At 40.3% G+C, this 22746-nt stretch overlaps 1 protein-coding gene across 2 annotated transcripts; it reads left to right on the top strand.

The window, feature by feature from the left end:
* Positions 1–3558: 3558 nt before the first annotated feature.
* On the top strand, positions 3559–17634 carry GRPEL1 (GrpE like 1, mitochondrial). Of its 2 annotated transcripts, XM_072620171.1 has the most exons (5): positions 3599–3712; positions 4869–4958; positions 9411–9573; positions 10492–10573; positions 16286–17634. In XM_072620171.1, the coding sequence occupies exons 1-5, from the start codon at positions 3651–3653 to the stop codon at positions 16630–16632; spliced, it is 744 nt and encodes a 247-aa protein (XP_072476272.1). In that variant the 5' UTR covers positions 3599–3650; the 3' UTR covers positions 16633–17634. The 2 variants fall into 2 exon arrangements, with proteins under 2 accessions (XP_072476273.1, XP_072476272.1); XM_072620172.1 differs by lacking the exon at positions 4869–4958 and having other exon boundaries at positions 3559–3712.
* Positions 17635–22746: the final 5112 nt, after the last annotated feature.

Here is a 22746-nt window from a genome sequence, read left to right on the forward strand (position 1 = left end):
GTTGGTCTAAGAAAGCTAAGTACATAGAGACTTAGATCATTAGAGGACGAATTTTTGGCCATAGAAACCCATGAAGACTGTTAACTAAAGCACAGAAGTATTAAGATCTGCCTAGGTAGGTGAACCTAGACTGATAAAATCATCATTGTTTTAAAGTACTGAGACATATGGAAACAGTGTTGATTAATAAAAGCTGGAGAAGACACCATGGTCTGGATGGGGGTCTAGAACTTCTCATTCTCAAAGTCCCTTTAAAATTGGTTTGAGACTTCTTAAATTCCCTAATTGTTCGCTCATTGTGAATATTCTGGTGATATTAGGAGGTTAATAAATGATTCAGGCCACACCAAAATTCAGCTTTGCACAACAGTAAAGTGTACCAAAGGGCACTCTCTTTGAATACTGGCTGATTTACTGGACTACTTCATCACAAGTAGCTCTTTTTTTGCCTCTAGGATAAAACACAAACTCCTTGCTTGGCTCCAACCTCCCACTCACGACTTATTTCACATTATTCCTTTTTAAAAACTAGCATACCAAGATCAGCTAGTAAACAACATTTGTTTCTGTACTTTCACACAGGCTGCCTACCGCCCCCCCCGCCCATGCCCAGATTCTAATACTGGCTGGGGGGAACCTGTGACTTCAAAGCCATATCTGGCCCTCTAAGACCTCAAGTGCAACCCTTTAACTAAATCCAAATTTCACAGAACAAATTCTCTTAATAAAAGGATTTGTTCTGTAAAACTTGGACTCAGTCAAAAGGCTACACCCAAGGACCTAGAAGGTCATGTGTGGCTTCTAGGCTGTAGGTTCCCCACCTCTGCTCTAATCCCTTATCATCCTTTTAGAATCCTTATCTTCTTCCTACTCTTACCTTTGGTACAACCTCCTTCTGGGAACCTTCACAGCTCAAAGTATTTTCTCCATGCTTAAGCAGTCCCCCAGCACTTTTTCTGAATCTTCCCTTTACTTTCATCATTTCGCACCTCATATGATTTCATTTACCTGCGTTGTCCCTTCACTTTAAAAGTAGAACATAAACTCCTTGAAGTCAGGAATTATTTCCTTTTTCTTCCCTGGAACTATCATGTTTTTATATGTCCTTTTTGAGGAAGACTAATGACATTGCCAGGTGATGACTTACCAGTGAACTGGATTTAAGTAAGGCAGAGTGGCCCAAAGTCATCAGCCTCTCCCTCTCTTTCAGAGACATCAAAATCTTGGGGCAAGACAACTAGTAGTCAAGGTTCAAGATGTAGTGGATGACCTTGGCATCTTTGATATCTGACCAAGGTCAAAGAGCTCCACAGTGTCTGTTTCTGCTACCACAACAAATTGTTCTCATCTGCCCATTCATCAGGGGAAAGTCTTCATGAGCTTGAGATAGTCATGCCCCTAACTCACTGACAAGTTTGAGGCCTCTTGGTTACCCTCAATCTGGTTTAGCCAGTCTACAAAGATGATTAGGCTCCAAGAAGCTGTAGCAGGGTCTAGCATGGAATATTCTACAAATTAGGTACTTAGGTAATAAGGGGTTCCCCTTCTCTCTCTGAATCACAGGTATTTACTCAGGAGTAGCTCAGGAGTAGACAAGTCCAAGGTTCTAATCTGCCCTTCTCTTTTTTGAGATCTCCAAGGAGCAACCAGGGGCAATTTCCATAATCCAACCCAGCTGCCTTAGAAGAATGCCTCTCCAGATTCCAAAAAATAAAAAATCCGCATTGATGAGAACGGAGACAAATCACCCAAATAAATCCACCCAGGGTAAATGGCTGTGGACACACCACAAGCAAACTTAGAACAGAAAAAGACATCTATTTGAACAATCGAAGTGTCATTTGAAGGAATCACTTTTTGTGGAGGGTGAAGCTGTAGGACCCAGGTATAATGTTAATAATAGCTGTTATTATAATGCTTACTACATGTGCCAGGCTGGAAGCACTTACTGTTTTGGAGACTGCAAAGTGACATAAAACTGTCAGCTAAGTTTCTGGTATAATCACTCAAGCTGCTTGAGAGACCCAAGATGTTTTCCAATAACAGAATCCTGACAACAATAAAGACTCAATATCTTTCTAGAATGTACAATAGTGATAACACCGATGTCCACAGTTAAATAGAAAAGACCGGCTACCAGCTCTTCAGAGCAGGTGGGCACAGTGTGGGGTAGATTTCAGTTTTCTGCCATTCTAGGACTCCATCCAAAGTAAAATTGTACATCTATAAACAGATGTCTGGCCAAACAATCGAACAACGGGAGATAAAATGGTCTCCAGACAACGTGGACTCAGACTTGCGTCATTTACTGTATAAATAAAGCTTCTCTATTTATTTCAATCGTTTAGAAGGTTTTAAACTTCGATGGTGAATATGATTACTGACTGATCTTTGGTGTGGTGGAAAAGAACGAGAGAATATACTGGGCTTTGCTATGCCATTGTGCTAAGCACTGGAAATAAAAACAGACAAAGGAGTTCTCCCCTCAAACAGCTCCCATTCTAACTGGGGAAGACAGATAAAAGGGAGCCCAAGTTTCTAAGTTCCACCTGGCTAAGTACAATCCGTTTTCCTGGGAAAAGGAGGATATGGTCTCTAGAATCTCTGCGAAGGGCTCAGATTTGAGTCCTTTACTAAATGAACAAAACTTTTCTATTCATTTCCACCGTGGTGAAGGTTTCTAAGATCGAGTGCTTTATAGGATCAGCGCTGGCTTCCAATCCCATACTGCCCTCCTCTGGCCGCTGTGCATTCCTAGAAGGGTCCATGAGCTACAAGGCACTACTACTGCCCGTCTTTGCTTGCTGAAATCCTTCTCCCCTTCGTCGACGCCCCCGGCCAGGACAACTCTCCTGGAGCACGCGGTGTAGACAGGCCTCTCCTCATCTGCCTTGCGTTACTGAAGTGTATGTATACCTGCTGAAAAGTGGAGTGGCCGCCGAACGCTAGGTTTGGGATCTCTGCCCGGACCTTTACTAGCTCCGCGGCCCTGGCCAAGTCACTAGACCTCAGTTTCCCCAGGTGTAAAAGGTGCTGGTGACACCTGCCCTTCCTATCTCCTCGGCTCGTTGGGACTGCTGGGTCTCACAGGAATGTGAGTTGTTGGCGTTGTCCAGTTCAATTTCAAGCGTTTTTCCCCAGTTTCTTCCAAAATACAACGAAGACGGTAGGACTGAACTTTCCCCCGAGGTTCCCTGGCCGGCTATGACAACCCCTTACGCCCCAAGCAGCAAAAGCGCACGCGTAGTTCTCTAGGCGTTCTTTTCCTCTCCCCATTGGTTCCTTTCCTATTGGTTCTCACTTCACTTCCGCCCAGACCCGGAAACTCTCCCTCCCTCCCAGTCCTTCCCCGTCACCTTTCCCCTCTTTCTCAGCCTAACTTCGGGAAGGCGGGGAATGACGCAGAAGATTCTCGCATTCTGTCGTCAGACTCCGCCCACAACTAGGCAGCTCCGCCCACAGGACACGAGGATTGGAGAAATAACTTCTGTCCATTAAGGGATCCGCAAGCGCTAATTGGTTAGGATGGTGGCAGTGGGCCCGAGTTGATGCGCTTCCGTCTCGCGCCAACAGGAGACTCCGCAGACGCGAACGTGCGTGCCGCTGCGCGTGCGCAGTATCGAAGGCAAGTCGGGGCTGAGGAGTTGGTCATGGCGGCGCAGTGCTCGGGTTTGGTGCGTCGGAGTTTCCCGGCGATCGCCCTCTCGCTCCGGTAAGAGGCTGAAGGGAGGATGGGCTCCTCATCTTCCTGTCCCCCTCCTCTCGCGTGCCGTCGCTGGAGACAGGCAGTCCTGGCTGTCTGATCGAGAGGGCAGGGCCTCCCGGGACCGTGAGGGGCTTTGGAACCCCCGTGCCCGGCCTTGCTCCCCGGAGGCAGTAGGGGCTCGGGTTGGCCCAGGCTCCGTCTGTCCCGGCGCTGCTCCGCCCTTCTTGGCTCCTGCCGACAGCAGCACCCAAGATCGCCCCGGGTGTGGGTTCGCCCGGCCCCCTCCTCTTGCTCTGCTTCCCTGCCCCTCTCCTGGCCCGCTTCACCCCATGCCGCATTCCTTCACCTGCGTGTCCGATCCCCTGCACCCTAGCCACGTGTGGGCCTCCCGCTCCTCCCTCCCGACCCTGACCCTGAGAAGCGCCTCTGGGCTGTGCCCCCCCATGGGAAAGCACGGCTCCTCGAGCCGCGGCAGCGTCCTCAGGCTGCCTCCCAGCGCCCTGCCCGGACCTTCCCGCGGCAGCAGGGGTGTCGTGCGCGGAGCTCCGGCTTTTAAGGTGGCAGCCTGGGATTGACACCAGCAGTGTGACTGAAGCCTTTGCAGCGTCGCTTGCCTCGTCTGCAAAATGTGTCAGGGGAACGGGATTGTGAGGAAAGCACTTTTTAAACTTCGCGGTGTCATCCTCCCGTGAGCTTTGTCTGTGCCCCATTTGGCCGTAAGCTCCGTGAAGACAGAAACTTTCGTCCCGAATATGATAGGCATTTAGTCATGAATGTTGAATTGATAGTAACTGTCTCTGAGGAGTCCACATGGTTAATTCAACGATGTTATTGAATACCTGTAATGTTGAAGGCACTGCTAGACTCTCAGTTTTCAAGGACCTTAAGTTCTGATGTGGCATGGGACAGGCAGGATGTTGTGAAATAGGAATTTCACCAATAACTGCTCAGTTCTAGGGAAAATACAAAGATATAACATGACCCTTGCCTTTGTGTAGTTTCCCGTTCAGTAGAATAGGAAAGTAGTTTCCTGTGCAGTGAGAATCCAGGATCAGAGAGGTCTTCACCCTTATCTTTTTGTTGAGTTAGGTTTGTTAGAAAGTTTTGGGTCAACTCAGTTTCATTGTGTAACATTTTTTTAAACACTCAATCTGTGTTCCAGAGTACTTCAAGCAAACTCTTTATTCAGACCTGGAAGGGCTGATTCAAATCAACATTGTAACACCTTTTACTCTGCAGAGCTAGTTTCTTGGTAAGATACAGAGATCACTAAAAATGGACCTGTTTCCTAATGTGGCTTTAAATCTAGTAAGAGTAAATACATATGTACATAATTTACCTTATTTAAAATACATTTGAGGAATACAAAGTATTTTCACAGTAACTGAGGCTGATTTCATACCCAGAAATTCTCTGGTACATCTGAAACAGTGATTGACACTTTAACATAATGCTGAGTTACTTGAGTTACTGTTATTTTAACTGAAGTCACTAAATTGGGGGAAGGGAGGGAACTTTTTGAGATAGTTGTGAAGATGCTAAACTGTGTTCACCTTCGCACTGGGAAATCAAGGACATAGGTATTGTACTAAAATAGTAGTTTACATCTAGAAATAGTTAAAAATGCACTGATAATTAGGAACTCACAGTCCAAGGGTCATAAGGGCAAGCACCCTGACCTTCCCTGTCTTTTCTTGCTAAAAGTTGTTTACCTCTCAGAGTTAGGTTGGATAGAGGATAGCTAGTTAAACTGGCAATTGCTGAAGGCCTACTACATATCCAACCCAGGAAGCAGTTATTCAGATCACTAGCTATTTATTGAACACTTTTCATGTTTAGTGTAGGGAGTGCAAAGGAATGGCAAGGACTCTTGGCATTTCTCATCATCAGGTTCAGTCCATTACCTAGACTAAAACTTCACAAAACCATTTTCCACCTCTCTGAGTAGTGTTGAATATGTAATGACTGTTTTGATGTGAAAAAATCACTAAGAAAAGCCTTATTGCTTGAGTGGAAATGTCTACTAAGAAAAGCCTTAATGCTTGAGTGGAAATGTCTCTCCGCAAGTGACTCATGGGTTAGACTAGAAAGTCACTAGGGAAAATCACTGGGAACATTTTTTTTGGAGAAACTTTTGCTGTAGTTTTTTCCTTCTCTACTTTCAACCCCAAGAAATCTGAATTAACTCTTTATGCCACAGTTTCTAATCTTGGTTCTACCAGTGATTAGCCTTAAACTGTCTTTAAAAATGTAATCTGTCTCTTAAAATGAAAGAGAATAAATTGCTTGCTCCAGAAGAGAAAATTGAACTAATATACAGTTGTTGTTTTTTTCCACTTTGAGCTGCCCCCAAATGGAATGGGACTGCTCTTGTGAAGTTATGAATAGGACTGTAATCAAAGAAGTAGTTGTCTGACCTTCAGTTGCCTAGTGGACATCCCAAACTCAGCATGTCCAAAACTAAACTCATTATGTTTCCCCTCAAGCTCTCTCTTCTTCAGATTTCCTTATTACTATTGAGAGCACCACCATCCTCCCAGTCACCTAGGTGTTATCCCCAGTTCCTTTTTGCTAATCACTGTCATACACAGAAATCCTCCCTCCTCCATATCCAATCTGTTGACAAGACCTGTTGTTTTCACATTTTCATTATCCGTCAAATATGGCTCCCCGTGGTTCAGGCCCTCATTTCCTCATCCTTGGACTATTCCCTACCTGCCAAAGTGATTTTCCTAAAGTGAAGATCTGACCTTCGCCCTCACACACACACTCATGCCCCTCCCTAATTCTTCCCCTTCCCTACTCCTTTCCCTCTCCTGCATACATTTGGCCACAATGGGTCCCTAGCCCAGCTCCACTTAATGGCTATATTTTGGGCCCTCTTGGCTTTGAGTGAATTTCAGTGGTAACTTTTTCTCTTTGGAACACCAACCCAGATGGTCTTCCTCTCCCAGCCTGATATTTTTGTTTTTGTTTTCTTTTTAATTAAAGGGACTAACCCTTAACTCACTTATTAAAAGAGATGAGGTCTATTCCCTGAATGGACATTACCTTACTTTAAGTGAGTACCTGAAAACACCTCAGGCTAAAAGGGCAAGAGTCTCCCATTGCATCCTGGGCCATCTCCAGTCATCCTGATGAATATCTGGTCACTGGATTCAGATGGCTCAGGAGGAGAAAGTGGAGCTGATGACCTGCACAGCCCTCCCTCACTCAAATCAAAGTCAACTGTAAGTCATGTCATCATTTCCCTGATGAAATGGTCCTCTTCAAAAACAGAAGGACAAACACAATAACCCTCTACTGCCTCCCTTCCCCAGTAAACTCCAGAGACTCCTTGTCACCAAGCATTAGATACAAAATCTTCATTTATTCAAGGCCCTTCTTAACCTAGACCCCACCTATGTTTACATTCTTACACCTTCCTTCCCCCACCTCACCCCTTACTTTGTAATCCAGACACTGGCCTCCTTGCTGTTTCTTGAACTAAGCCCTCCATCTCTTAGCTTCAGGCATTGTCTCTTGCTGTCCCTCAGATCTGGAATGTTCCCCCTTCTCCTGGCTTCCTTCATATACCAATTTAAATCCCATCTCCTGCAGGAAGCCATTCCCAATCCCTCTTAATCCTAGAGCCTTCCATCTGTTGATTATTTCCTATGTAATCTGTATATAACTTGTTTGTACATGTGTGTTGGTATGTTGTCTCCTTTATTAGATTATGAGCTTCTCAAGAGCAGGGACTGTCTTATGTCTTCATATCCCCAGTGCTGGCATATGATGGGCACTTAACAAATGCATACCAGCTGATTAGAACTGGTGGGAAGTGCTTTGGTGTTGCTTGGGTGACCCATCAATTAGGGATATTAGAAGCAATAATCCTGTATTAGCTGAGAAATTGGACTAGAGGACCTAAGGTTCCTTTCCTCTTTGACATTCTGTTATCAAATGAAAATTTATCTAATAGTTCAAGACAATGACAGAAGGGCGATGAGTCCTGCAGTCAGCCTACTGTCATTTTTTAAGTGCCAGGTACTTCCGTAGCACCTCATCACTTACACAAAGAAAAGCCAAAGACAGTCCCTGATCTCAAGCCCAGTCTGATGGGGGAGACGATATGCAAACAACCCTGTACAAATAAAATGTATACTAGGAAAACTTGGAGATAAAAGAAGGAAGGTGCTAACATTAAGGAGAGGCTTCTTGCAAAAGGAGGGACTGAAGCTGAGAACTGAAAGAAACCAGGAGGAACTTGGAGATAGAGGAGAAGGGAGAGAGTTCCAGGTGTGGGAGTAAGCCAGTGAAAACAGGAAATGGAGTGCCATAGGTGAAGAATAGTAAGGAAGCCAATGTCACTGAATTATAAAACAGGCTTGAAGGATGTTATAAGCTGTAACAAGACTAGAAAGGTAGGAGAAGGCCAGGTTTTGGGGGGCTTTGTGAGCCAAACAGGATTTCATTTTGATACTAGGGGATATGGGGAGCCCCTAACACTGATTGAATAAGAGGTGACATAGTCAGATTGGCACTTTAGGAAGATCATTTTGATGACTAGGTAGAAAATGAATTGAATTATGTAGAGATTTGAGGTAAGACACAGGCATGAGGGAGTGGGTGATTGCAGTATCCATGGAAAGAAGGGATGCAAAAGAAAGTACTATTTTAGGTCTGGGGGACAAAATCAAAATAGGATCTAGCGGGACTTGCTGAAGGTGACATTTGAGTTGAGCTTTGAAGGTTTCACCGGAATTTGCCAAGTGAAGAGGGAGGAGGAAGGGTGAACATAATACCTCTCATCCTCTTATGAACACCCATGCTGAAGTCATGTTGGGAAAGGGACTGGACCTTTGATTTTATTCCTTTGGGAAAAACCTGGGTGAGGTAATTCACTTAACTGCCCTAAACTGTACAACCCTCACCATAAAACTGGCTAGTGCAGACTATTAATATGCTAATTGTATTAATGACCAAGCTAATCTGTGATCTTTCCAAATGCTCCCATAAAGCATATGACAACAGAATTTAAGGGGTATAACAGGTATTAGAGATCTAGTCCAGTTTCCAGGCCTGGAGGTAGGAAGTTTAGGAAGATCATTTTGATGACTGACTTCACTAATGAATTGGATTGGGAAGACATTAGGTTAGAATTAGGTTGAGGCAGGGTTAGAATAGCCCAATCATGTGGGGGTGAGTGCCTACACCTGGTTGGTTGCAGTTTCAAGGTAAAAAGGGGTACAAAGGAGGGTACTTGTTTTAGCTCTGAGGTTCAAAGCCATTATCCTATCAAACTGGGATATAGAGAGACTTGAACTCATCCTCCTAAGTTCACATCTGGCCTTGGTCACTTATTAGCTATGTGACCCTGGGCAAGTCACTTAAGCCTGTTTGCCTCAGTTTCCTTATCTGTAAAATGAGTTGGAGAAGGAAATGGCAAACCATTCCAATATCTTTGCCAAGAAAACCCCATATAGGGTCACACAAAGAGTTGGACGTGACTGAACAACAATATTGTACTTTTTAGACTAAATTTACAAGTTTACTCATAGCATCTTCTGTATATCCAAGAGTTTAGCTATATTTGACTTTAGTAGATAATTTTCTTCATTCTCACGTTGCTGGCAAATAATTAATATGAGTGACAATTTAACAGGTCCCCTTTCATTTTTTTTAAGTAGGCAAATCATTAATGTTGTTGAATTTTCCTCAGGACCTCTTCTAGGCTGCTCTGTACAGCAACAAAACAGAAAAATAATGGCCAGAACTTAGAAGATGACTCAAGTCAAAATGAACAGAAGACAGATAGCACGTCCACAGAGAAGACACTAACTGAAGAGAAGGTCAAATTAGAAGAACAGCTGAAAGAAACTCTGGTGAGATATTGGAAGGGCACTTAGTGAGTGAGGCAGCCCAGGCCCTTAGATTCTCATTCCAGTTTGGCCTCTTGCTTTGTGAGATGATTATAATCTACTGAATACAATCCTACTGACAAAAAAAAGAAAAGAAAGAAATGTATTAAAAAAGTATTTTAAGAAAATGCACGGAAGAGAAGGTTTAGAGGGAGACAAGAAGACAGCTTTAAGAACCAAGTTGTTTAATTATATATATATACTTTTAAAGTATATGTAATGTGATTTAGACTCATATTTAGTTTATTTTTTTGTTCTTATAGGGAAATTTTCATATTTGGTACTTGTAAAGTTCAAAATACTATTTTTTTAAACTAGAGCATTTTCCTGCAGGTCTGGGTTCTAGACATAGTTTTTGTTCTATGACATTGAATAAGTCTGGGCTTTTTCATTTCCTCATTTATAAGGTGAAGGAATTGAACTACAGGACCTTTAAGTTCCTTTTCAGAGTCAAAGTTCTATGAATCAATGTATGTTGAGTAAAGATACATTATTAGGGGTGGGATAGATTCGGGTGAGCTTTCCTAGATCCTTGGCATCACACACAAAGAAGAATCTGAAAATTAAATTTGATGCCCATTTTCATCATGAGTTCTGCTGGTATGTTGTAATCTCCGTGGAGTAACATCCTGTGTTTGTCACAGTTAAAGCGTATGAGTACTTTATTTAATGGGATTTTGGTTTTCATCTTTGCTTATTCTTTATCCTTTTTCCCTGGGTATGTTTATTTTTTAATAAAAGAGGGATTGGCAGTAGCAATATTAAGATGCTTTTGTAGTTTGGCATCTTGCTCTGTCCTTAGTTTGAAAGTTCTGTCAGTTCTTAATTACTGCTAAAGGAGCAGTGATAAAGGTAGTAATCTGATTTTTTTCTTTGTCTCAGGAGAAATATAAGCGAGCCTTAGCAGATACAGAGAACTTGCGACGGCGGAGCCAGAAACTGGTAGAAGAGGCAAAATTATATGGTGGGTGATCCTCTAAATCACAAAAATTATCGCACAAATGTTAATTATCATAGAGCTTATTTTCCATAGAAAGTCTACCAAGTTTTTTTTTTTAATGTGAGACAATATAATTGGAAAACTTGTATTTGGGGACATTCAAGGGAAACAGGTGCAGCACTGAGCAGAATGGGGAAAGGAACAGTGTAAATGCAAGGCATCACTCCCTGGGGTGCATTTAGATTGATTTGGGAAGTGTCTGATGAGGATTATATACACATAGAGTTCAGTGTTATAGTCAAGTGAAGTATACAACAAAATTAATCTGACACTTAAAGCATATTTTTTACATAGTAATTATATGGAAATATATTGACTAATATAGAGGCTGAGAATCTGTATTCAGTCCTAATTCTGCTTACTAGCCAAATCACTTAACTGTTCTAGACATATTTCATTTCTAATTAGTATCGCTGTGATGGAAAGTAATAGGATTGATGTATTTCCCATCATTGTAATTTAACAAATGTACTGCAGAGTTGTAAGTGCAACTGGTAGGCACCTGGAGGGATACGTTATATTTTAAAGTTTTGTGCTTTTAATTAGAGAAAAGGAATTGCATACATTTACTAAGATAGTAAGATTGACCAAATATGTAATCTCATTTCCCCTTTTTTATTTTTGGCAGTCTCAAGAATCTATAAATATTTAAGCTTTAAGAAAAATAAGAAATAATTAGTGCTTACAGCCTAAAAGATCCCATCAAGCAAATAAATCCTTAATTTCACTTTTCAAACTATTTATTTGTCTCTCCAAAAATAATAGGAAATAATGCATTCCTATAGTGCTACTCACTATCATTCTACTCTGGAAGGTCACATGAATGTATTACCCGACATTTATAGTCAGAAGTTATATAATGTGTTGTGGTACTGATTTTCAAGCTTGATGTACCCAGGATTTCAAATGTGTTTTATGTAGGGCTTTACTTACTAAATAAGTAGAATCAAACATTAAGCACCCTGGGGAGGTTTGCCATTGCTGTTTCTCTGCTACGTTCCTCCTTTGTTGCCTCTTCTTACTTATTATGGACTCTGGGTTCTTGAAGGTTTTGCTAGTGGAACACAAGCTCTGGCGTGTTGCTGCCACACAGCTTCAAGCCTGGGGACTGTACCTTCTCAGGACCACCCTTAATAGTCCACTGACTGAAGGTCTGCACTGGCTGCTTTTGAAACACTTTTTTGTACACAGAAACTCGAAAAGGCTGTCTGTCCTCTGACAGTTCTAGTCTTGAAATACTGGAGTAGGATCATTTTCTGCTCTCCACCTCTGTTCCCGGGAGTGTTTTATTATTGATTCAAGTGGTTTTTTTAGTAGGGACTTGCATGACACTGTTAAGAGGCAGTGTTACAGAGGGCAGAAGCTTCGGTCTGGGAGCCAAGAGGCCAATCTGAGGATCCCAGCCCCTTCCCTGTGGCTTTACTCTGAGACCTTAAACAGGTGTTTAACTTCAGGATCTTTATTGGTTAAAAGAGGAAGTGGTAGTAGGCCCTCACAAGATTTATATGAAGAGAATAATATTTCAACCGTAATGTGTGGTAGAAATGGGATGGATATGATAGAGTCCTCATCCTCCAGGAGCTCATAAATGCACCAAAAATCCTTTTGATTATCAGCAGGGGCCTTTCTTGTTGTGGGAATTTTTTCTGACAGAACCAATTACAAACAGTTTATACAGTAGAGAAGGAGCACAGTCTGATATAATTGTAGCTTCATTTCCTAGCAGAATATTTTATTTTACATTTTTTAATCTGACTAGTTTTACTTTAAAGGGAAATTACTGATCATTGAATTAGAGGGTTGTACATTATTTTAAATGAACCTCACAGTTTCCCTTATTTAATCAGTGAATTGTTGATTATTTCCTTGAGTGGGAACCTGCATAATGGTTTCTTTTAAACAAGACTATGTCTACCAAGAAACACTTGTGTTCTTGAGCTTAAGGGTACTGTTTGAATCGAAATTCCAATAGCACATGCATTTATTAAGCACATATTTAATGCTAGGAACTGTACTTGGTGTTAGAAATACGGAGACAAAAGCAGAGTCCCTGCCCCTGGAGGAACCTATGTTCTACTGAAGAAAATAAACTCTACCACCCCAGGAGGGCATTACAACATAAATACAAAAGAATTTGGAGTTAGTAGAGCACTCACAACTAGGGGAGAGTGAAGGAAGGAAGGCCTTAGGTTAGGGAGTGGCATTACAGTTAGTATTGGCCAAGTGAGTACAGAAAAGGAAACAGATTCAAGAGGTGTTCATGTAGATAGACTTAAGCTATTTACGAAGGAGAGGGAAGACTCAGAGATGATTACAGGGTTGCTAACCTGGATGAGTAGAATAGTAGTAGTGAGTACCTTCCACAGAAATAAGGAGGTTTAGAAGAGGGGAAGGTTAGGAGAAAGACAGTTCTATTTTAGATGTGTCAAGTTTGAATTGTCTAGTAGGCATTCATTGATGGTGGTAGGAGAAGGATGAAGGCTGGATACGTAGATGTAGGAGTTATCTGAATAAAGATCAGGGAACTCATGAGGTGCTGAGATCTTCAAGATAAAGCGTTGTGAGAGACAAGAGGCTAGGTCAGAACTTTGTAAAGTTAAGATACAAAGGAAACTGAAGACTAGGCAGACAGGAGAACTAGGAGAGGGCAGTGTCGTGAAAACCTAGAGAGGAGGCTGTTCTTCATGGTCAGATGCAGGCTAAAGACTGGGCAAAGACCATTGGATTTAGCAATAAAGAAGTGACTGATGTTGAAGAGGGCAGTTTGTTGAGTGGCAGAGACAGAATGGGAGTTCAGAAGTGGAGAGTGACAAAAGTGAGTCAAGGAGTATAGCTTTCTATTTTGTTTGTTTTTTAGGAGTATGACTGGAAAGAAGGAAGGAGAGAGGACAATAAGAGTTGAGCAATGGGAAAGATTTGGCATGTTTGGCAACAGGAAAGAAGCTAGAGGATACAGTGAAGGTGAAAATTAGAAAAAGGGATGATTGTGATACCAGTCTATTGGAGGAGATAGAGTCAGGGTGGAGAGGAGAGGTACGTTACCATGTAGTATTGAGAATAGATAATAGATTTGTATTAGACCCAATTAGCATAGTTATGTGGCTTCTTTCAGAAGTGAGTAAGAGGAGGCAGCAGGTAGAGCTGGGAAATTTGGAAGTGAATAGATATGATACGAAGAAAAGAAAGGGTAAAGTTGAAATGGTTGTAAACTTTACATAAGGTTTTTGAAGGGAGGATAGTGAGGCTAGAGCAGCAAGGATGATGGGCCAGGAATGGAGTGAAATGATTGAAGGTAGTGTTAAGGAGTGTTAAGCCTCACATATAGCAGATACTCACCTGATCATCTGCCCGGTCACTTGAACCTTTTCCATCTTGGTAGGACCTGCCAGTTTGTGCTCCACTGGTGTGGCTTTTGTGAATATTGGGTCACCTCTGTTCTATGGTGCATGCAGGATAATTCCTGGGAAGGAGTAACATATAAATGAACTGTTAAAGATCTACTGTGCTTCCTCTTTCAAATAAATTCCCTGTTACATGTTTAAAAATTATCCAGGGTTATAATAACTTTTACTTAGTATTTTAGGCGAGAACTGGCAGCACATTACTTAATCACTTTATCACTTTGATAGCTTAAGTGGTAAAGTGGATAGAGCTGTGGGCCTAGAGCCAGGAAGCTTCCTCTTTGAGCAAGTCACTTAACCACTGTTTACCTCAGTTTCTTCAACTGTAAAATAAAAATAACAGCACCTAGTTTGAAGGGTCAAATGAAGGTATTTGTCAAGCATAGTGCCTGGTATACAGTAGGCACTTATGAAATGCTTATTCCATTATTTTTTTCTTCCCTAATAATCACTTTATTATTTGAACATTTTATTTTTTGAAACCACATGTAAGAAAATTTGAAAGCTACTCATAATTTAGTGGTTATATGCTGAATTCTTTTTTAAATTTGTATCCATTTGACTGATCTTCACACTTGAATCTCCTTAAGGGCAGGGACCATGTCACAAAACCTAAGCTTACAGTAAGCATTCAGCAAGTATTTACTAGCTTTCAAAAAAAAAACACTTCACTAACCTCCATTTATATGCCTGCACTTAGCCTCCTGTTTTTAAGGCTCAGTATTTCAGAATGTAGTTTCTCTCATTCCTTTAATGGAACTTTTCCAATGGTTTTCTTCCTTTAATTTTGAATGACTCTTATTTTTCAAATTCTTCCTGAAAGTTTTTCTGTTTGAAAATACTTATTGCTGCCTTTTGTTTTCACAAATACCATTTCTGGGAGTGTGGGAAGAAAGGCAGCTGGGGACTTTTCTGCCTTCACCTAAAAATTTCTTAAGAATTAGTTGTCCATGGACAAAGTTTTCCTAAACATAGGAGAACGGAACAAGAGAGTTGTACGTGAAACTGCAAGTCTCTACTGTGTAGAGCTCACTTTCTAAGAAAGTCTGTAATGGTTTGACCTCTAACCTTCTAAACTTTACTTGTCTGAAAAGTTTTCTGGCTTGTGTTCTCTTTTCTCAATTTAAGAAAGAAAAGAAAAGATTCCTCATTGACTCTTGTTATTTTTTTCTGTCCCCCTTTGTCCTCCCACTGAAAACAAAAATAACAAAGCCCTTGTAACAAATGTGCATAATCAAAATTCCTGTGTTAGCTATGTCCAGAAATGCATATATTAATATTGAATCCATTACCTGTCATGAAGTGAGGAGCATTCTTGGTTCTTAGGTCTTTCAGAGTTGTCTTTATAGTATTATTGAATAAATTGATCTCCTTGTATTTACCTTGACATCATTTCATACACGTCTTCCTAGATTTCTTTAAAACCATTCATTTTCTCATGTTAGGAGATAATATTCCATTACCTTCATATGCCATCATTTGTTTAGCTACTTTTTAATAAATGGACCCTCCCTTAGTTTCCAGTTTTGCCACCATTTTAAAAAGTGCTGTAAAAAGAGCTTTTCCTTTCTTTGATCTCCTTGGGAAAATAGGCCTCGGATTAGTGATTTGGGGGGACGTGATTCCAAATTACTTTCAGAATGGCGAAACCAGATCATAGTGGTGTATAAAGTGGCCTGTTTGCCACAGCACCCAGGATATTTGTCATTACTTTTTTGTTGTCATCTTTTCAATCTAAGTGTTAAATGGAAGAACCTCAGAGTTGTTTTGTTTTGTTTTTCTAAATCTCCCTGATTTAGGGGCCTTATTTAAATTTTTTCTGCTTTTTCCCCTCTATATAAACCTTACCTCATATATACAGTCTCATATATCAATGTCAAAAGGCACCTTCATAATCATCTAGTTTTTGCCCCTAATGTGTTTTTTTACAGATATGGAAATGAGGGCTAAAGAAGTTGTGGCATCTCATATTTCTGTAGCACATCATCCCAGGTAGGAGAAGGAAGACAGGGAATGCAAGTATTTTGTCCATTGTATAGAGAGAAAAGACGCAGACCCTGTGGAATGTCTTGCTAAGTCACACAGCTATTAAAGTTCCAGAGCCAGGGTTTGAATTCCAAGTCCTATGCCTTTCCCACTCCACCAAGCTGCCTCAACACTGTCTAGCTGACAAATTTATCCTTACGTGCACATACAGGTGAAATTTGTGATTACTGTGTATAATTATAAAGTTTTGAGTTGACATTAAAAATACAATTGCATTTTTTTTCTTTAGGTATTCAAGGTTTCTGTAAAGATTTATTAGAAGTTGCTGACATTTTGGAAAAGGCAACAGCAAGTGTCCCAAAAGAGGAAATAAAGGAAGAAAACCCTCATTTGAAGAACCTGTATGAGGGTCTTGTCATGACTGAAGTCCAGATTCAAAAAGTGTTCAAAAAGCATGGTTTGCTCAAACTAGATCCTGTTGGTACCAAATTTGATCCCTATGAACATGAAGCCTTGTTCCATACGCCAGTAGAGGGGAAGGAGCCTGGCACCATTGCACTAGTAACCAAAGTTGGGTATAAGCTACATGGGCGAACCTTGAGACCTGCTTTGGTGGGTGTTGTAAAAGAACCATAGCAGTCTAACTTTCTAACTCTTTCTTCCCCACACTCGAATGCCATACAGCTATTAAATGGATATTTTCTCCTTCAGACACTTTCCCACTCTTCATGGAAGGCCTAAAGTAACCAGTGGCTCAACAGAAAAGTCACCCCATCTTGAAATTGCATTATTTAATGAACTGAATAATTTGGAAACTCCACAAATTGATTTTAGTATTGCATATTTAAAGGACAGAGCCTCTGAGACACTCTTGTACTTGTATAGTATCTTGAATAATGTTTTATCTGTTAACTCTGGCTACTTAAAAGGTATGTTCAGTGAATAAAATGTCTCCAGGAATTCTACAGTGTGAGTGTCTAGACAGATTTGTGGTTTTGTTTGTTTTTTCCTTTTGTACTATGAAAAGGTTATGAGAAAAGCTCTTTGAAATTTATAAAATGACTAGATGAAACCAACAGATTTTTTTTCTCTGCAACAAATTTTATAATCTTTGAGAGAGGTATACTTTGGTTCTTTGTTTATATTGCTGTCTTGCTGCCAAAAATTTTGGTGAGCTTCTAGCTTTTCCTTGGGATACATTGGTATGTATACAGTGCTGTTTATTCTGAACCATTATATGAACTTCAAAAAGAAGCTATTTAAATTATATCTAAGTACTACAGATGATCCTATTATCACTAATAATTAACCCAAAATTGAGATTTTTACTTTGAACCTTTAGGTAATAAACCATCTTTAGTAATCCTTTTCATTTTTACAGCTATCATTTTTGCCAGTTAGGTAATTTGATTTGATCCTCAAAATCTGGAAAACTGTTTGCAGCCTTTTGCAATGTTACATTTAAATGCAGAAGTATGTGGAAATCAGTGTCTGAAATAATCTCAACAAATGTACCTAATTTTACATTCCTTAGTGAGCTCTACTTTCCCAGAGTTTAGGAACCAAGTACTGGGTGTGGTTTTTGAAACATTGTTTGAATTTATTATTTAAAAGGATTAAAGCCCTAATTTGTGCTAATTTTCCTATTTTCTGGCATTTATTTTCTATTTGTTGGGTTATGTTCTTGTTACAATAATAATGAACCTCATATTATCTGCTTTTGACAATTCAAAACTAAAAGCCTTAAAATCAAGTTATATTTAACTCTTAGCTTTTTTTACATACGCATTTTAATTGCTGTGCCAACTACATGAACTTTCTTTTCAATTATATTTAGCATACATTGTGCATCCCACCATTTATGTGATCCTCAGGGGACAAAGATGAAAAATGACAATGCCTGCCTTTACAGTTGCCAGTGGTAGACATGACAACTCTGCTTTGCCTTGTTTTGTGTATAGCAGCAGCAGATGTCTAAAATGTTTTAAGAAAATCTTATTAAAATGCTTTGAGCTAGAGAGTTTCAGAGAAGGCTATATGAGGAGGTGGTCCTTGAGCTGAACTCTGACAAAAAGACGTTAATATCCCTAGAGTTGTGGGCTTGTATTCTAGGCTTGGGGGAAAGAAAGCTTGAATGAATAACAAAATGAAAATAGGGAATGACTAGCAGTTTGCCTAAAAAGTGGAGTATGTGAAGAGGAGTAATATGAAATCCGACTAGAAAAGTAGGTAAATGGCATTAAAATTCCAGGCTCTAAGGAGTTAAAATAAGGCTGACTATCAGATTGGGTGTATTAAGAAAATTCTTTTAGAAGCTATATGAAGGATGAACCGTTAAAAGAACTTGCCCACTGGAAATTGAAACCAGTTACTATTATTATTTACTATTACATAATCCAAATGAGCGGTGATAACTTAGGGTACTGAATTGTATGTATGTGGTGGTGGGGAGGAATACATCAGATCTAAAGCTAAGCTAGGGGAACAAACATTTAGAATTACCAAACAGATGTCTTAGGTAGTGGAGACACTAAAAATGGCAGACTTCCAGCCTGAATGGTGGTAATATCAAAGTAAATCAAGAAGTTGGGGAGGTTTAGTGAGTTCAGCCATATACATGCCCATTAGTTGTGGATATTCAGAAAGGGCACCAGCAAGTAGCTGTAGATGGGAATCAGAGCTCAGGAAAGGTGAAGACTGGCTAGGTAAATCTGGAAGTCATCTTCATAGAACAGTAATAAGATGAAGGTGGAAAAGAGGGCCTGGGTAAAAATAGAAACAAGGAAACAACACATATGTCACACACTCTTCACAAAGATCTCATATCCTCACAATAATAGACAGTAGATGCTGATGGTACCCCATTTTTACAGCTGAGGAAACTGAAACAGACAAATTAAGTGACCTGTCCAGCGTCCCACAGCCATTAAGTGTCTTAGGGCAGTTTTTGAGCTTGCCTTGCTGACTTTAGGCTCAAATATCCACTGTGCCACCCAGCTGCCTCAGAGGTACAAGTGTCTGGGGACCAGGTTGGAGGATCTTACAGCCAAGGCTCAGAGGTCTTTGAGGGAAGCTGAGGGATTCGACCTCATCTAGGAGAAAGTGGCCAAATACTTTGTTTCAGACAATTCATCCACACTCTAATGACAGCAAGATTGATTTGGAATTCTGCCTTTCCCCTCACTTATCCCAGTCTCCAAATGTGTGTGTGTGTGTGTGTCATCCTTAGTTGCCAAAGAAGACCATGCCATCAGAGAAATAATGACATGACTTGCACTTGACTTTGTTTTGAGTGAGGGAGGGCTATGCAGGTCACCAGCCTCACTTCTCCTCCACAGCCATCTGAATCCAGTGACCAGATATTCATCAGGATGACTAGAGATGACCCAGGATGAGGCAATTGGGGTTAAGTGACTTGCCCAAGGTCACACAGCTAGTGAGTGTCAAGTGTCTGAGGTGAGATTTGAACTCAGGTCCTCCTGACTCCTGCAATAGTGCTCTATCCACTGCACCACCTAGCTGCCTCAAATTAGTATAAGGAGAGTATGAACAGTTTCCAAAATGTGGCTGACCTCTCAGGTCAAGAATAGGTGGACAAAATGAGAAATTCAAGGGGTTAACCCTTACGAAAGGGGTATGGAGTAAATCTTTAGCTTTCGGAAACAATATGCTCAGAGAAGTGCCAGACCTGAAATCAGAAAATTCCCAAGTTCATAACTGGCCTCAGATACTTTACTAGCTGTGGGACCCCGGGAGAGTCACTTAAGCCTGTTTGCCTCAGTTCCTCATGTATAAAACAAGCAGGAGAAGGAAATGGCAAACTACTCCAGTATCTTTGCCAAGAAAATCCCAAATGGGGTCACAAAGAGTTGGCCATAACTAAAATGACTCAACAAATCAAAATAAAGGCTTGTTATTAATAAGGTTAAGCAAGCATCCTGGCTAATGGGTACTTGAGATGGTGTACCCAAAAATTACAGGTTCAGACTAGAGGAAACCAAGGGAGGTTTTATTTGTAAGGCTATCATGTGGTTTAAGTAACCAATGGCCTATTACCAAACTGCTTTGCACACAAGAAGGAGCCTCAGAAGCTTAATGAACTGTACTGAAGCAATACTGATTGTCTACAAATTATCGTAAGACCCCTAGTGTTAGGTAGAACCCCTATGGAGAATTTATGAAAAACTTTGAGGCTGTAAGGAAAAGGGTCTGGACAAAAGGGACTCAGTGAGGTCTTCAAGTGAAGGCTGGTTAACCACTTGCTGGGAAGGTGGAATGCAGGGCTATGAAGTCCTTTTTAAAGTACATGAGTCAGGGATATTCTCAGTTCAACACACTCATTTGAAAGATTGGGAAACCAAAACCCAGAAAGGGGAACTGATATATCCAAGGCTCCAACAACTCTAATATATTTCCTAATAACTCTGACTCCCACTCACCCCTGCTATGGTCATTCTGGTTACATATTTACATGCCTAATATCCTTTTATCAAAGGTGATAAACAATTTAATCATACACATACTACAAATATGAAAACAAATCATTTTAATTATATACATATTTACACTGGAAAATTAAACAATGACCTTTTCAGCTGTTTTCTATTCACAACAATCATTTGGATTTTGCATAATTTCATCATGGATGAGTTGTACAGTATGGACACTGCCAAAACATCGCACACTTCAGAAAAGTGACAATTAAAACATGACATCACAAATATGTCGTGTGAAACCTTCATAGGCCATCTTGGAATACTGCAGACTGGCTCAGTGAGAAGCAGTTCTTTCACTGGCTGAAGTTCTGGACTGTACCTACAGAGATAACTCGCCCAACCTAGGGGTTTTCTAGTAACGGAAACACTTCACTGAAGGACTGAATAAATTTCAGTTTGGCACTAACGTCTCAGATTTAAACAAGCGTCCAAAATGCTGTTTGGGGCTGTTACTTCTTAACTGGAGCAGTGCATGCATATTACCTGAGTATACCTCCTGCAGGCATGACATGCAACTGAAAAATACATGAAAACTGAAGATTTAAAAGGCTGGGACAGGGGAAGAGGAAGGACGAAGGGATACAAACCTGAAGATGTTCTTTCTCATTTCACAAATAAAACCTGTCTTTACTTTTCATCAAGGTTAGAATACAATCTCACCTACATTCAAGTTCTCACACAGGCCTATGTCTAATAGCTGAGTATGGAAGAAGCACCTTTACAGTGACATAGTCACCTGGGCTTCAGTTTCCAAAGAAAATTATTTTAATAAAAAATGTGATTTAAAAAAAAAAGTTTAAACCTTAGAAAAGATACCATCCAAAAGGGGAAAAAAATTTTAATTCTACCTTCTAAATACTGGCAACTAAGTAGAGCAATTTCAAGACCATTCTTTAGCTGTAGAACCATTGATCCATGTAACTAAAGTGTATATAAATTTCAGCTTTAAAGAACAAGCTTTAGTGGGATCCTAGTAAAAAAAAATTTTTTTCACCATGAGTTGATTTGATACAAATGTTTAAGTGGATCTGAAGTAACAGTCAAGGTTAAGGATAAATATGATACTACCAGCTGGGGAGGGTTAAGGGGTAAGAGATAACCAATCCAAAGAGCTTCTCTTTTAGCTAAATGTTAATACTTTCACATACTATTACTTATACATTCATTATGGTGTTTGAAAACAATAGTCAAACCTATATAAATTCTTCATGCTTTCAAAAATATATACAGTTGAAAAAACCTGAAGCATAAAGTTTTTCATTTGACAGCTGCCTGCCTGGGTTACCCACAGAATACCTATTGCTTCTCAAACTTCCTAGAAGTCTGGTAGTCATCCTACATATAAAAAGCAGACATTTAAAAACCACATGAGTAAGCCAATGTCTGATGCAGTTAGAACTCAGGATGTATGAATTAAAGGCACCAGAATGGCTAAGACAATAGTAAAAACTTAGCACCATCTCCCCTCTTTCAATATTCAGTAGTGGACAGCAACCAGCTTCAATCCTTAGCAACTGGCCTGCAGGACAAATGATGGATGTATTCCTCAGAGCTGTTCCTTTTACACACCAATATATAACTATTGCTTAGAGAAAGTATCTATATTGCCAAAGGAGAAATCATCAGCTTAAATAATATTCAAAGCTTATCTGCCAACAATATACAATGTACCTTGCAACTAAGATCATAAATAACATTTTGAAAATGTTTTATTTAATGTTGAAAATTTACCCTTTTCAGGAAGCGAGTAGGGGAAGGGAAGCAATATACAGGAAAAGGAGAAGATAAAGCACCTTAATTAGACAATTCACCTTACCTTAGAAAATGCTGAGGATTTTTTCTTTCAAACAAAGCTACTCTTGAAACCCCAAGCCAATAACATACCAGTACATAAACAATCTCACTTCTATTCCTTCTATGAAAGTCAGTATGTATGGAGAGGGTGGGACTGGAGAGAAGTGGGGAAGCTGGCGATGAAGAGGAGGGGAAAAGATTCAAGTATGTAGTCAAAACTTAGTCCTATGATTTAAAACATGGGTCCTGGATATTCAAGAAAAGAAAACTAAAAACTTGATAGCCCACAGTCAAGTTTCCAAAGTAAAGAAGTCCACAAGAAAGCCAAACTTATCAAATGGGCAGCTGGAGAGAGCAGACATTTATTTTTTGACTGAAGAATACGAATGAGACACTGAATGATGTGGGCACTACCATGAAGTTTCTAATAAGTCTAGTACACTATACTCTGTTTCAACAG

Source organism: Notamacropus eugenii, chromosome 6 (genome assembly GCF_028372415.1).
Source record: "Notamacropus eugenii isolate mMacEug1 chromosome 6, mMacEug1.pri_v2, whole genome shotgun sequence".
Classification (NCBI taxonomy): Eukaryota; Metazoa; Chordata; class Mammalia; order Diprotodontia; family Macropodidae; genus Notamacropus; species Notamacropus eugenii.

Excerpts from the sequence above, each read along its gene's own strand:
- GRPEL1 (XM_072620171.1), top strand. The coding sequence starts at position 3,651 with ATGGCGGCGCAGTGCTCGGGTTTGGTGCGTCGGAGTTTCCCGGCGATC. Across the intron at positions 3,713-4,868 it reads GCGATCGCCCTCTCGCTCCG|AGTACTTCAAGCAAACTCTT; the intron begins GTAAGAGGCTGA and ends TCTGTGTTCCAG. Across the intron at positions 10,574-16,285 it reads AGAAGAGGCAAAATTATATG|GTATTCAAGGTTTCTGTAAA; the intron begins GTGGGTGATCCT and ends TTTTTTCTTTAG.